Here is a 14710-nt window from a genome sequence, read left to right on the forward strand (position 1 = left end):
GCTTGGACCATGAACTTGATGCGCTGTGGTTCTGCCTTCCAGATTTCATTCCAGGTCAGCTTCCTTTCCAGCACTCCTTCCCACCTTGTCGATGCTCCCTGCTGCTGCATGCTCACCATCCTGCTGGTCCTCTTATCTTCAACCCCTGCCCGCACCTCCTCCAGGACAAGATGGCGTCTGTCCTTTCCCTGGGCCAGGTCGCAGCGTGGCTGAGGAATAAACCCCAGTCCTGTTCGTCCAATGGCCACCGTGCCCAACAGAGCCCTGTGTCTTAGCCGGGACTCTGCCAGCTCCAGCTCCTCTTGAACCTTGAACTTCCTGCCTGTCTTTACCACTATGCCTGCTGCTGCAACTCTGGTATCACTGGAATCTTGATAGACTAGTGCCTCTCTCGTGCGAGAGACTCTGAATTCCTCCTCCAGGCTGCTGAAAGGAAGCTGTAGTTTGTTGCTTTTTCCATACAGCGCTGCACTTGTAAGACTTCGTGGTAGGCCCAGCCATCTTCGGAGATAGGAGCTGATCTTTCTTTCCATGGTCTCCACAGTTGACATGGTCACCTCGTACACCAGCAAAGGCCAGAGGATACGGGGCAAAATGCCATGTTGGTATAGCCATGCCTTGAACTTTCCGGGAAGGCCGGACTTGTCCACGGTGGACAACCAGGCTTCGAGCTTCTTGATGGTGGATTGGACTGATGCTGTGTCTCTGAGGCTACAGTTAAAAACCTTGCCCAGGCTTGTGACTGGTTTTTCAGTGATGGATGGTATTACCACACCATTCACAGAGAAGCGGAACTTGTCCACCACTTTCCCCCTCTTCAGGACCATGGACCTGGACTTTGATGGTTTAAAACTCATCCTTGCCCAACTGATGAGCTTTTCCAGGCCCTGAAGGATCCACCGGCATCCAGGCACAGATGTAGTGGTGACCGTCAGGTCATCCATAAAGGCTCGGATGGGGGGCTGTCGAACTCCAGACTTGGACAGGGGGCCTCTGCACTCTGTCTCAGCTGCCTTCACCAACATACTCATGGCAAGGGCAAACAGGATGACTGAGATTGTACAGCCTGTAATAATCCCTTTCTCTAGCCTATGCCAGTTGGATGTTGTGCTACCTGAAGTCACTCTCAGCCTGAAGTTCCCATAGTAGTTCAGGATGAGGTCCTTGATCTTATGGGGTATGTGGTAGTGGTTCAGAGTGATTTCTACTAGCTTGTGGGGGACTGACCCATATGCATTACCTAGGTCCAGCCAAAGCACTGACAGGTCTCCATTCCCTTCACGAGCCTCTCTGATTAGCTGGGTGACCACTCCAGTGTGCTCCAGGCAGCCAGGGACTCCAGGAATGCCCCCCTTCTGTACTGAAGTGTCAATGTATTTGTTCTTCAGGAGGAAGTCTGTCGTCCTTCTGGCAAGAACACTGAAGAAGATCTTTCCCTCCACGCTGAGAAGTGAGATGGATCGGAACTGCTCCAGCCTAGTTGAGTTCTCCTCCTTGGGTATCCAGACGCCTTCCGCCTGCCTCCACTGATCTGAGATGGTCCCCCTCCTCCAAATCACTCGCAGCAACTTCCAGAGATTTCTGAGGAGGTTTGGGCAGCGTTTGTACACCTTGTAGGGTACTCGACTGGGTCCTGGAGTGGAGCTGGATCTGGCTGCTCTTGTCACCTCCAAGAGTTTTTAGGGTGGGCTTGCTAGTTTTTATTAGTTTTCACACATCTCATCAGAGAGATCAATCTAAGAAACGTGAGAGAGAAAGAGAGAGAGAGAAAGAGAGAGAGAGAGAGAGAGAGAGAGATTTACCTGTTCTGGTATGAGCTACTCACAGGCAAATGTTCTCACACACTGTATCTCCTGTTTCTCTTTCATCTGCCTGGCGCTCATATTGTAATCCCATACATAATTCTGCAGTTTCAGTGTTTTCTGTCGTATTTTGCGGCTAGCGCGAGCGCTTTACACAAGAACTAACGGACCCCGAGGTGCAGCGCACTCGGCACAACACCGCCGCTGTACAACTCCGCTGTACAACAGCGCGTATGAATAAATTAAACACGAAAATTAGTGTATTCTTTCAGTAATTTCAGTTCGTTTTAGTTAGTTTTATAAACACAAAATACAGTTCGAGATAGTTATGTTTTTTCCTTTTAATTACCGTTTTTATTAGATTCATTTTCACTTTCAGTTTTCGCTATTTCGTTCGCTTTAGTGAACAATAATAATTGGTTACTTAGCAACATTGTGAATATCACACCAGAGCTTTATATAAAATAAAAATAGGAGCCCGATTTCGGGTTGGTCCTCGGGTCAGGTCGGGTTCGGGCAGAGAATCTAAGCTCTAAAAGAGAAAGCAGCAGCACCACAAAAACCGGATCTGAAGAACCTCACCATCCCCAAGTTCAAAATCCAAGATGGCTGCCTCACACATCGACAACAGTTACAGAAGCAGTCTTATACACTTTATTGTCATTTCTAGTTGTTTGTTTCTTGTTTAATATGTTGTACACACAGAACTGTCCAGTATATGTCCAGCTGTGCACATGTTTCCATGAAGACTGGATGTGCACCATACTGAATAATGGCATTGATCTCAACTGGTATCACTACAATGCTAATCTGGGACAAAACTAGCATAGCTGATACCCGAATGCATAGACTGTATATAGCTGGACAGAGTATCGTCTCTCAAAAGTGAAGCCACCACAGGTCGGGTGCCCCCTGCTGTTCGGTTTTAGAAAGCTGTGTAACTCCACCCATTACCGTAGGTTTCAATGGCAAAACAGACAACTTTCAATCACGTTTTTTTCCAATATACTGTAATTCTACCTCCTTTATTTAAATGCAGCAGCTAGTGTAACCTCTGCTTATATTGTTATATTTTATATCCCCACAGAATTAGTTTTTTAGAAGGTTATTCAGCTCTATTAAAAAAAGGTGTGGTTATTGTAAAAGGGCTGGTTATGGGCGGGACCAATAACAGACCGTCAGCTCCTACATTCAAGGAAATTAAGCACAGCATTGTCTGACACACTCTCACATCTGAAATCTCAATTTATCATAACAATAAAAAAAGATTTCATTACATAAAATCTTGCAGGGTCACTGTTTTAATATTGCTTTTTATGTCATCAAATATTTCTAATAATATTTCCCATCAGGCCTCTGCAGGCAATTTATTAGAAACTGTCAAATAATGAAAATCAAACAGAAGCAATTATCATGAAACCACTGAGAAAATACAAAGAGTGTGCAAGTCTGTTATACAAGCTAAATGTGTCTGCTTAGAAGAATCTAAAGAATAAAACATATTTTAGTTAGTGTAACATTTTTTCTTAACAAAATCATTCCAAATAAATTTACAATGTAAAAAAACATATATCACTGAAATAAAGAAAACACATTGAATAAGTAGAGGTGTGTCCATAGTTTTGACTGGTACTGTGCAAAAGTTTCAGCCAAAATATGTTATTAACTAATAAATTGCATACTTTAATCATCTATTTACAGGAGTTTTCTGCTTTGATATTTTTGTCAGGTGAAATTTTGTACTTGAGACTTTTTGCATATTAATGTAATTTTATTTTAAATTTTTATGTTTGGTTTAAATTCCTAGTAATTTAGTATTTAAACTTTTAAACAGTAGTTATTAGTTGTGACACTTTAATGTCAAAGCCTGGTTTACCAGTAGAACACGGCAGGTGACATTTTTTTAAAAACTGTGCACGATCACTATGTTCATTATTCTTCTCCTGCTAATATATTTTAAAGACTCTTTGCTAAGGTTTCCCCTCAGGGAGACATAGGTGGGGTTGTGTAAGATCAGGTGGACAAAGCTTCTTTTTTTCTCTTTTAGAGAATCTAAGCTCTAAAAGAGAAAGCAGCAGCACCACAAAAACCGGAGCAGCTAAAAATAGTTTAACGTCCTTAATTCGGAACTTGGGCTGTCCACGGCAATCACTGAATTAATTAGAACACGCAAATCGTCACAATTGTGCCTCACTTCACCACGCCAAACCACAGGCACAGCGGCCAGAAGCTCAAGTTCACCGGAAAAAGGAGGGGTTAACCAGGGCAAAGCAAAGTAAAAAAAAAAAAAGTTAATAGAGCGGCTAAAGTAACGTGCAGTAACGGGGTGTTATAGTTACAGTCATAGTAATTAGTTAGATTACTTGTTACTGAAAAAAGTAACGGCGTTAGTAACGCCGTTAGTTTTAACGCCATTACTCCCAACACTGTTTTTTAATATGGATTATTTCTGGTTGGTTCTGCGATTGTATGATAAAGTATATTCATAAACCAATGCTGATTTTTAAATAGCCATAGAAATGGTCATATATTTAATTTAAAAAATGAAAAAAAAAATTAGTTGGGCGATTATTTTAGAAAGGTGAGAATATCTAAGTTTGTTCTTCATTTAAACCTAAAAACAGTATGTAAGTCATGACAATTCTACATTACTTCTTAAGCTTTCAACCATACACGAGATCACTGTGAAAATATTAATTCTGTGTTCCATTTAAAGCCAAATGTCAGACTTTTCTAGTTCCAAGTAGGACATTTCAACTGTTAATTAATATTAATTAAATATTAACTAATTTCCTGCTGAATAATCTGAAGAACCTCACCATCCCCAAGTTCAAAATCCAAGATGGCTGCCTCACACATCGACAACAGTTACAGAAGCAGTTTTATACAGTTTATTGTCATTTCTAGTTGTTTGTTTCTTGTTTAATATGTTGTACACACAGAACTGTCCAGTATATGTCCAGCTGTGCACATGTTTCCATGAAGACTGGATGTGCACCATACTGAATAATGGCATTGATCTCAACTGGTATCACTACAATGCTAATCTGGGACAAAACTAGCATAGCTGATACCTGAATGCATAGACTGTATATAGCTGGACAGAGTATCGTCTCTCAAAAGTGAAGGCACCACAGGTCGGGTGCCCCCTGCTGTTCGGTTTTAGAAAGCTGTGTAACTCCCCCCGTTACCGTAGGTTTCAATGGCAAAACAGACAACTTTCAATCACGTTTTTTTCTAATATACTGTAATTCTACCTCCTTTATTTAAATGTAACAGCTAGTGTAACCTCTGCTTATATTGTTATATTTTATATCCCCACAGAATTAGTTTTTTAGAAGGTTATTCAGCTCTATTAAAAAAAGGTGTGGTTATTGTAAAAGGGCTGGTTATGGGCGGGACCAATAACAGACCGTCAGCTCCTCTCCGCCCGCTCTGCAGCCTGTGACTGTGAGGCAGCTCTCAGGGGGCGGGGTTATTTAAATGAGTAGGCTGTCTCTACACAGTTTTTTTCCCTCCTCTGGTCTCTACTGCTCAGAATCGGGTGTCAGGATCGCCAACATGGCGGAAGATTTTGGCTTAATTTTCATTGAATGAATGGGAACGGCGTCCATCTTTTTTTACAGTCTCTGCCTGAATGTTACACTAGAAAGCAGCCAGCTCTGGTGTAATGTCATTCCCAGTTATTACATTCAAGGAAATTAAGCACAGCATTGTCTGACACACTCTCACATCTGAAATCTCAATTTATAATAACAATAAAAAAAGATTTCATTACATAAAATCTTGCAGGGTCACTGTTTTAATATTGCTTTTTATGTCATCAAATATTTCTAATAATATTTCCCATCAGGCCTCTGCAGGCAATTTATTAGAAACAGTCAAATAATGAAAATCAAACAGAAGCAATTATCATGAAACCACTGAGAAAATACAAAGAGTGTGCAAGTCTGTTATACAAGCTAAATGTGTCTGCTTAGAAGAATCTAAAGAATAAAACATATTTTAGTTAGTGTAACATTTTTTCTTAACAAAATCATTCCAAATAAATTTACAATGTAAAAAAAATATATCACTGAAATAAAGAAAACACATTGAATAAGTAGAGGTGTGTCCATAGTTTTGATTGGTACTGTGCAAAAGTTTCAGCCAAAATATGTTATTAACTAATAAATTGCATACTTTAATCATCTATTTACAGGAGTTTTCTGCTTTGATATTTTTGTCAGGTGAAATTTTGTACTTTTTGCATATTAATGTAATTTTATTTTAAATTTTTATGTTTGGTTTAAATTCCTAGTAATTTAGTATTTAAACTTTTAAACAGTAGTTATTAGTTGTGACACTTTAATGTCAAAGCCTGGTTTACCAGTAGAACACGGCAGGTGACATTTTTTTAAAAACTGTGCACGATCACTATGTTCATTATTCTTCTCCTGCTAATATATTTTAAAGACTCTTTGCTAAGGTTTCCCCTCAGGGAGACATAGGTGGGGTTGTGTAAGATCAGGTGGACAAAGCTTCTTTTAAAAGATTCAGTTGGTTCTAGTTTCATAACCACGCAGAGTTCACATGAGCTGGAGACGTGCAGATGGAGCAGCTTTACATTGTACTTGTGTTTGGATTTTTATCTGGTGCCGTAGGAGCACAAACCACACCGGGGTATTTAAATGTGTTGAACTGGCTTGTTTAGTTTAGGTTTTTGTATTGTTTGTAGAATTTTCTCTTTTGTAATTTGTAATGTGCTGTTCTTTTATTCACTCATGCGTTTAATTCCCTCCTAGCTCTGCTCAGAATCCCTCTTACCTGATTGCAGTCTTCAAAACCGTGCGGCCCGGGCTTCCTGTCACAGTTTCAGTCACCAACCTCAAACAGTCTCCTGTTCTCGTCGTCTCTGAGATTATCCATGGAAATACCAGCATTCAAACTCAAAATAGCACAATCGAAGCAGGTAAAATGCTTTATTCTGTAAAATAAGGAGAAGTATATCAATAGCCAAATTTCTCAAAACACAGAGTGCGCTCATGTACTTTTACTGCCTTCTATTTAAAGGGTCAACAGCAAGGCAAGTTCTTCCTCCAGTGAGTATCATATTCATATAATCTCTAGGTAGGACCACATCATATAAGTAAATAAATGCAAGTAGGTATAAAAAAGCCTCCAATGTTAGGGATTGGTGCACACCCTAGAATATGGTCAAATGAATTTAATTTGTTTTTGGTTGGTCTCATAACATGAATTGCACATGTTGAGCTTTAATTTACATGTATATGTAAATGTATATATAATTTAATTGAAACATTGTGTTGGGTTGCTATGTTAGAATTCACTCCTATATTATAAAATGTTTCAAATGTTTAACTTTTTTATTGTTTTATTTAACATTTGTAATTGTTTGCTTTGCTTCTGGAAATGCATATATAGTCCCTTTTGCCTTAATAATTAGAACCTACTAATTTTGTTGTCTTGGAATTGTCATGTTACCTAAATAATTACATTAAACTAGAGTTTGTACATCACATTCAGATAGTTAATATAAATAACTTACAGTACAGTAATAATAATATTACTTAGTTGCATTTCTTTCCACAACACAGATATAATTTCATAATAAAGCAGTCTGATGTGCTTTACTTTGGAGTGCTGGACCAAAACTGCTTCCAAGATAACAACACTACTTTACAAAAATAAACCTAAATATGAATGTTGAATATAATTTTAATAATTAAATATTACAGTTTTACAAAAAAGTATTTTGAATCCTTTTTTTTCTGTCTCTCGAGATTCCAGAGGATGACCAGAGCTACTGGATCCCCTACGAGCTGCGAGTCAGAGGTTATAGTGAAGGAATTTTAGTCTACTGTAATTCAACCTCACTGCGCTATGAGCTACAGGGCATGGCTATTTTACTCCAAACTGACAAGCCAAAGTACAAGCCAGGCCAAGCTGTGAAAATCCGGGCTGTGGTCATCACCCCTGATGGCAAACCATGTGACAAACGGATAGACCTCGTCATCATGGTGAGTGTGCTGAGCAAGCCAGAGGCTTTTTTTTAAGCATTTCTTGACATGAGAACAAATGTAACTTCGGCTTCTTAACACAGAATGTATTAGTCATGTAGCTGTAAGGTGTTTTGCAACTAACTATATACATAATTAGTTAATTTTGTACTTATGTAATCTAATACTTAAGGTCTTTTACAAAAAGACAGTAAACCGCAACAGAGCCGATAGCAGAAATGGACAAGCCCAAAATCAAAGGTCAAACCTGGACCTTGAATCCAGTTTCTCATCACAGATTTTATAATCATTATCAGTTAAGAGTACAGCTGATATAATTGCTTGACGATGTAATGCCACAGCTAACAAGGATCACAAAATATCAAATGAGTGAAGGGCTGCCCCATGTGAACACTATTACTAATGTTAATCTGGCCTCTACAGAGGAAGAATAGTGATATAGTAGGGTTTAGGATTTGGGAATAGAACTGCAGATGTGTGCACAAGGAGATAACTCCTTTTTACAGCTGACCAATTTGATAACATTTACTTTTGTTGTGTATTTGTATTTGTTGTGAGTCAGGACCCTAAACGAAACATGGTACATCAGTGGCTGTCAGTGGAGACTTCTGTTGGTACGGCATCTCGAGAGTTCCAGCTTTCTGACAACCCTCCGCTTGGGAATTGGGTAATTGCGGCCTCCATGAAAGTGAGTCATTGCATTTCCCCCCAAAAAATTATTTGCTCTCTTGTTTAGATATGCTCATTTATTTTTTTTATTCCATTTTTAACAGTTTCAGTAACATTTTAAGTAACTACTGTGATCATGTATGTTCTATATATTACAGTATGTTACCTATCTCTGCACCTGTTCTACCATGCACATTTCATTTTACCATATCGGTACTGTACTGTCCTGTCTGTTAAACTTCTCATCTGCTGTATTTATTGGAGTGTTTTAATTTTATGTTGCACTTCCGTTACACATTTGCACTTTATGCTTGTCTATTGTATTCTTGTTCCATGTTGCACCATGATTGCGTAGTTATTTCACTGTGTACCTGACAATAAAAGCCTCATGACTTGACTTGACAGTTAGTTGGACTGGATTTGAGTGTAGAAAATAAATGAATTTATGCTTTACTTGGTTCTAGTGTGTGCATCACCTACATATGAATAATATATATGTATTACAACAACATATTTATTGACAAAAGTAAGTCAAAGACATATATGCTTTGGTATAATATACAGTCAATTCTTATTATGCAGTTAGCACACACTTGAATTAATTAAATCAATGCTTCACATCTTTAGTTTTTCAGTTCACTTTTTGCTGATACTCCTACAACACAATAAACATTGTTTCTTGTCAACTGTAGGAGGTAGCACAGGAGCAAGTATTCACTGTCAGTCATTATGGTAAGATATGAAAATACAACTTTTTAAACAGTTGGAAAGTTGAAAAGGGAAAATATCTATCACAGAATGTAATACATAACTCTGCCTCGTTAACAAGAGGTTGCTTTTTGTGAAACTGCAGTGCTCCCAAAATTTGAGGTTCTGGTGAATGCGCCTGATGTGCTTTACTATGAAGATCACCTGGTATACACTGTTACTGCACAGTGAGTCCACTCACACACTGCTTTCATACACTTAGAACTGAATTGACCAATATCTTACCGCCTTTAAGGTCCAGTTCATTAAACAGGCTATGTTTACTGTGTATTTAAGAATAGTAAATAAAAAAAAATTAAGTATACATAGCAGAGCTAGGTAAAATACTATATAGGCATATTGCAAAAGTGATTTACAAAAACACTATATACACTATTCATTATATATATTTTTTTATATATATACATGATATGGTCTGCAAAGATCAGGGGAGTGAAAGGTACACTTAGAATATATATAAGAAACAGTGTTTACATACTTCACAAACTCACAAAATATGTTTTTTTGTAGATACCTGTATGGAAAACCAGTAACAGGAAAACTGACTGTAATATACGTTCATGGTTTCTATGGTTATGAAGTACGTTATGAAGATACGAGAATGGTAGGCTTTGGCTTCATGTACTTCTAAATTATATTGCTAATAGTCTAATTTTTTAGTAATGCTTTACATTTACAATTTATTCTCTCTTTCTCTCTCTTTGTCACAGATTGATGGCACAGTTGATTTAAACTTTGATGTTCCTCAGTTGTATCATCAGAAACGTTTTAATGACTACATGTACTCAGATTATAAATATGACACCGGAGACTATATTGACATCAACGTGCAGGTCACAGAATCTCTGACTGGTAAATATCACTGCAGACACTTTCCCAATGTAACTCCTTCCTTTCTCTTTATTGTGCTTGTAGATTGTTATCCGGCTCATCTTTTTCTTCTTCTTCTTTGTATTTTTGTATATGGGGTGTTTATAGTTCTTTGATTGAACACACAGTTTTTACATCAATTTTCAAAGGGGTACAAAAATGCATTTACTGTACTTCTGCTCGACCTATGCACACCATTTTGGATATACTCTCAAATAACAAATCCACTGTCATTTAACCCCATACCCATTTATTTTTTATTTTACTTTCATCCCTTATAACTCACAGTTACTTACATTCACATTCATCCATTGTGAAAGTCCCACAGTTTTATTTGCCTGACAGTCATGCACTCTTTCGAGTAGGCCCCCTAACTCTACTGATACACTCCTTAATTTGTCGTTTTTCTCATCCCTCCATTAGGGCAAGCAACTCAGCTCTAATCCACAGCCGAACTGGCCTATACTGTTATGTTTTTGTTTTCTTGTCTCTTACCTTATCTGCACAACCATTCTGTGTTGGCAGCAGTGAATGCACTTGTCCAGTAAATGATACGATTCTGCTCTATTTAGTCAAACCTTTAATGTGCTTTTTGGATAGGTGTGACCCACAACAGCACCACAAGGATTTCTATTGCGATGTTTAAGTTTAAGCTTGAGTTTCAGAACTACCCACCCACTATAAAGCCATCTCTGAACATCACAGCCCAGGTGAGTTTTGTTTTAGATCTATTTTATGAGTTCCTTGCATTGCAGGAACTGTCCAGTTTTCCGAGCCTGTGCCCACTGTATTGTATTTCATAAGGAAAAGTATAATAATTGCACTTTTAAATAGAGTTGCAAGAAAAAAAAAGATGTGAACCCTTTGGGATTACTTGGATTTCTGCTCAAATTGTTTATTAAATGTGTTCTGATCGAAGTCACAAGAATAGACAAACACAGTCTGCTTAAACTAATAACACACAAAAAATATATGTTTGCAAGGTTTTATTAAACACAACATATTATCATTCACAGTGAGGGGGGAAAGTATGTGAACCTCTAGATTAATGACGTTTCTAAGAGCTAATTGGAGCCCGGATGTGATGAGATTGGATGTGTTGGTTACAGCTGCCCTTTAAAAAACACACCCCAGTTTTGAGTTTGCTGTCCTTAGGAAGCATTGCTTGATGCGAATCATGTCTCCCACAAAAGAGCTCTCAAAATACCTCTGTTCAAGAATTGTTGACCTGCATTGATGTTGCCTTGATGTTCACGTGTCCACGGTAAGACAGACGGTCTACAAATGGAGAAAGTTCAGCACTGGTGCTGAAATCTCTGGCACATGCTAACATTTTTGTTGACAAATCTACAATAAGAAAAACGTTAAACAAGAATGGAGTTCATGGCAGGACACCACAGAAGAAGCCACTGCAGTCCAAAAATAACATCGCTGCACATTTTAAGTTTGCAAAAGAGCACCTGAATGTTCCACAGCAGTACTGGCTAAATATACTGTGGACAGGTGAAACCAAAATTGAGTTGTTTTGAAGGAAAACACAACACGTGTGGTAAAAAAAAGGCACAGCACACAATCATCAAAACCTCATCCCAACTGTGAAATATGGTCGAGGGGTCTCAAGGTTTGGGGCTGCTTTGCTGGATGGATTGCCGTCATCAATGGAAAAATTAATTCCCAAGTTAACCAAGACATTTAGCAGGAAAACTTAAGACCATCTGTCCAGCAACTGAAGCTCAACAGAGGATGGTTGACGCAACAGGACAATGACCCAAAACATAGAAGTAAATCAACAACCGAATGGCTTCAACAGAAGAAAATACACCTTCTGGAGAGTCCTGACCTTAACCCAATTGAGATGCTGTGGTATGATCTCAAGAGAGCGATTCACAACAGATATCCCAAGAATATTACTGAACTGAAACAGTTTTGTGAAGAGAAATGGTCTACGATTCCTCCTGACTGTTATGCAGGTCTGATCTGCAACTACAGGAAACGTTTGGTTGAGGTTTTGCATATATTGTTTGTGTGGTATTAGTTTAGGCAGACTGTGTTTGTCTATTGTTGTGATCAGAACACATTTAATGACTAATTTATGCAGAAATCCAAGTAATCTCAAAGGGTTCACATGCTTTTTCTTGCAACTGGTATGACAACTACATATGTTGCATACATTTTTTGTAAAAATAAATGTCTTTTGTAACAACCAGATCATTTCTGAATTTTCTTTACTATGTTGCAGCTCAAACTGTCCACTTATAACGGCCAACCCCTCACGCTAAATGATCAGGCAAGGGGTGTTAGTATAACCATTACTCAGCAGATTAGGAGTCCATGGAGTTTTGAATGGAACAACCCAAAACCTTTTCAGCCCCGAGAAATCAATACAACACAGGACAGCATCTTGCCTTCAACCCTCCCCTACCCCTCAGGAGATATGCCAGTGGAGAAGTTACAGCTGCCAGTACCTGCTGATGGAATTATATCAATCCCGATACAGCTTTCAGAAACTGTGGCTACGCTTACCATAGAGGTAACACTGCACTGGCTACTACCTGACCCAGAGACATGTTATGCATCAGAGTTCTGGATAGTTCTGGACTGCTGTTTTGGCTATGCAGTTATTTCATGTTTATAGAAACAGTGAGTACATTAATACAGTGTCAGAAACTGTCTATTAGAAACTACTGAACAGCTCCACACTGTTTGTGAGGTGTGACATTTAGGCATGAAGTTATTACTATGCTAACTGATGAAGATAAAACCCTCCCATTACTTCTTAGCTACATTATAGTTCCATCAAGAGACTAAGGAACCAAACTTTAGACACATGTCTTGGCTAATTTGAAATAAGTCGGACATTTGGGAAATACATTTTTGAGTTTGTAAATATTTCTGAAATTTGTAATACTATTTGTAATTTTAAAACCAAAATAATAAAAACAAATCTGTCATTTCGCCAGCAATGCTGGTGGGCAGTCATCTCTGGTCATACAAAACCATTTATTTGAGTCTGCAGCAGCTGGAAAATACTGAAAATTTAAACTCAAATCATTGTTTTAGAAACATATTTTACATTACTAATTTAACCTGATAAAAAAAAAATACCAATTTGTATTTTGGTAACACTTTGAAATTGGAGTTTATCAGTAAAGAGATGCCATGTTGAGCATGACAAAAAACCCCAATCATATCATAACCAATGACCGATCTCCTTATTTTAGGCACAGTATGAAGACCAACAAAATAGCCTGCACCTATACAGAGGATACTTATCTCCGAGCGATTCATACATCCAACTCCAGGCTCTTAGTCCGTCTCAGGCAAGCATCTTCTTCTTGATGTGTATTTTTGCATATACTTAAATAAATGATACTATTCTCTGTATGGATATTTAGGATTATTAAATTAAAGAGTCTTCTCTCATCACATTTACAGGTCGGACAGCCTCTCAAGATCAATGTGGAAAGTAATTTTCCCTTACCTCAGTTTCATTACATGGTAAGTCCTAATTTGTGGTGGCTCAAACACTGGAATAGCAGATTTTACTAAAATGACTTTAAGTTATACATTGGATATTAGTGGTATTAAAAGTTTTGGCAGCCCTGATAACTTTGATTTTTCCTTATAAATCTTTGGTTGTTCGAATCAGCAATTTCAGTTAAATATATCATACAGCAGACAAACATAGTGATATTTGAGAAGTGAAATGAAGTTTATAGGATTTACAGAAAGTGTGCAATAATAATTCAAACAAAATTAGGCAACTGCATGAATTTGGGCACCCCAACAGAAAAAATGCTTCAATATTCAGTAAATCCTTTTGCAGAAATAACAGCCTCTAAACACTTCCTATAGAATCCAATGAGAGTCTGGCTTCTGGTTGATGATATTTTTGATTATTCCTTTTTTTACAAAACATCTCCAGTTCAGTCAGGTTTGATGGTTTCTGAGCATGAACAGCCTGTGCTTTAAATCACACCAAAGATTTTCAGTAATATTCAGGTCTGGGTACTGAGATGATCATTCCAGTTCCTGCACTGACCACACAGCCCCACAGCATGATGGAACCACCACCAAATTTTACTGTGGGGAGCAGTAAAGTGTTTGTCTTGGAATGCTGTGTTCTGTTTCCTCCATGCATACCATCCTCCAAATAACTCTCCAAATAAGGAAGTTTTAGTCTCATCAGTCCACAGCACCTTATTCCAAAATGAAGCTGGCTTGTTCAAATGTGCTTAAGCATACCTCAGGTGACTCTGTTTGTGGCGCAGAAAAGACTTCTTCTGCGTTCCTCTCCCATACAGCCTCTGCTTGTGCAAAGTACGCTGAATAGCTGAACGATGCACAGTGAAGCCATCTGCAGCAAGATGATGTTGTAGGTCTTTGGAGCTGATCTGTGGGTTGACTATGACTGTTGTCACCATCCTTCTCCTCTGCTTATCTGAGATTTTTCTTGTCCTGCCACTTCAGGCCTTAACTAGAACTGTGCCTGAAATAGCTTTTTGTATCCTTTCTCTAAACCATTATTTTGAACAATCTTTGTTTTCAGGTCTTTTGTGAGTTGTGTTTTGAGGCTCCCAT

The 14710-nt window shown here is 38.3% G+C and overlaps 1 protein-coding gene across 2 annotated transcripts in view; it reads left to right on the forward strand.

Moving 5' to 3' along the window:
- The first annotated feature begins 6336 nt into the window (after positions 1–6336).
- Positions 6337–14710, forward strand: part of cd109 (CD109 molecule) — a 32751-nt gene continuing 24377 nt past the window's right edge. For both annotated transcript variants that reach the window (XM_007255440.4, XM_007255441.4), the window contains exons 1-13: positions 6337–6464; positions 6587–6753; positions 6855–6883; positions 7586–7822; positions 8385–8510; positions 9184–9223; positions 9345–9426; positions 9770–9863; positions 9970–10111; positions 10730–10839; positions 12369–12659; positions 13351–13449; positions 13565–13627. In XM_007255440.4, the coding sequence (XP_007255502.3) occupies positions 6394–6464; positions 6587–6753; positions 6855–6883; positions 7586–7822; positions 8385–8510; positions 9184–9223; positions 9345–9426; positions 9770–9863; positions 9970–10111; positions 10730–10839; positions 12369–12659; positions 13351–13449; positions 13565–13627 (1551 nt within the window). In that variant the 5' untranslated portion in view covers positions 6337–6393. The remainder of the gene's footprint in view (positions 6465–6586; positions 6754–6854; positions 6884–7585; positions 7823–8384; positions 8511–9183; positions 9224–9344; positions 9427–9769; positions 9864–9969; positions 10112–10729; positions 10840–12368; positions 12660–13350; positions 13450–13564; positions 13628–14710) is intronic.

This window comes from Astyanax mexicanus, chromosome 1 (assembly GCF_023375975.1).
Source record: "Astyanax mexicanus isolate ESR-SI-001 chromosome 1, AstMex3_surface, whole genome shotgun sequence".
Classification (NCBI taxonomy): domain Eukaryota; kingdom Metazoa; phylum Chordata; class Actinopteri; order Characiformes; family Acestrorhamphidae; genus Astyanax; species Astyanax mexicanus.